Raw genomic sequence first — 1,207 nt, forward strand, 5'->3', positions numbered from 1 at the left:
GCAGTCATTACCGATTGGAAACTTATTTTCCTGTGTCATCATGTCAACAAAGGCGTGCTGATCCGGAGCGGGATAAAACTTCTCCAGGTGGGTGTTGTCAGGCTGGAACTGCTGCTCCCACAACCCTTTGAAGTAAACGGCGTTGGCGAGGACGATATGTGCTCGGGAAATCTCGCGCGGTCTCACGAGTTGCGAGATTTTGCCGCGAGTCGTGTCTCGAACGTACTGGTTGATAGTCTCCGCTGCTTTATGAGACTGGGGAAGGAATGAAAGGGTTATTCACCTTGTTTCGCGGAGTTTGTAGAAAGTAATTTGGTATCCTCTCTTTCTCTCTCTCCTTCCGCTCTTTATTTTACCAAGAAATTTATGTATGGTGTTCTCTGTTAATAAGGCTAATTTTCTTAAATCCTGTAAAACTTTTCACAGGAAAACACTTAAAAGAGAATTCCAATTTACAAGACATATGAATGTTTGAATGGTACATATAAATAGAATGTCATGACTATCATACATTATTCTAGAGACCTATATATCTAAAAAGTAAAATGTCACCGGAAATATTAGGTGTTCACCATGAGAGGGTTTTAGAGCTGGGGGGTTCTGTTGTTTTGTTTTTGGACTGCAGCTTTATCATGGTTCTAGATGAGGGACGTGTGAATGTTAAACACTGTATAGAACCGCTACATCTTCTCGACGTTGAAGCTCATTATAGTGTATATTATCTGCACTGGATGTTCGAGAAATAAGTTTAACTGCCCTGCCTGGATTTTGTCCAGTGATCTAGGATGCATCTACTCCGGTCCACGCCCGGGATAAGTATTCTACTGTAGAACATCCTTGTGACTTATAAAGCTGTAGGATATCTTCTAGATTAAGGAGTTGACTTGTGGTATGCTGACCACAGCTCTGTTAATTGAAAGTGACTGGGATGAAGACAGCTTAATTCCTTGTGGTCCCTACTATTTGATATAATGAGGAACTGTTTTTTTCGGCAGCAAACTGAATTATCCAACACGAACCTTAGTTTAATGCAAGGTCATCTGTGTACGTCTCCCCCAATAGGGAATAAAAAATCCATATTAATGATTCAAGGAAACCGCCTTGAGGAACACCTTCATTAACTGAGTGTGCCTCTGAATCTGTTCCTCCTAAAACCACAGTAAATTTTTCTTTTAAGAATACCAAGAGGATTCCCTCTATACGAGGC

The 1,207-nt window shown here is 41.0% G+C and overlaps 1 protein-coding gene across 1 annotated transcript in view; it reads right to left on the minus strand.

Annotated features, from left to right (window-relative positions):
• Nucleotides 1-1,207, minus strand: part of LOC119586473 (serine protease inhibitor 42Dd-like) — a 9,161-nt gene that overhangs the window by 2,454 nt on the left and 5,500 nt on the right. Inside the window, exon 3 of the mRNA XM_037935210.1 lies at nucleotides 12-255. Within this exon, the coding sequence (XP_037791138.1) occupies nucleotides 12-255 (244 nt within the window). The remainder of the gene's footprint in view (nucleotides 1-11; nucleotides 256-1,207) is intronic.

This window comes from Penaeus monodon, chromosome 21 (assembly GCF_015228065.2).
Source record: "Penaeus monodon isolate SGIC_2016 chromosome 21, NSTDA_Pmon_1, whole genome shotgun sequence".
Lineage (NCBI taxonomy): Eukaryota > Metazoa > Arthropoda > Malacostraca > Decapoda > Penaeidae > Penaeus > Penaeus monodon.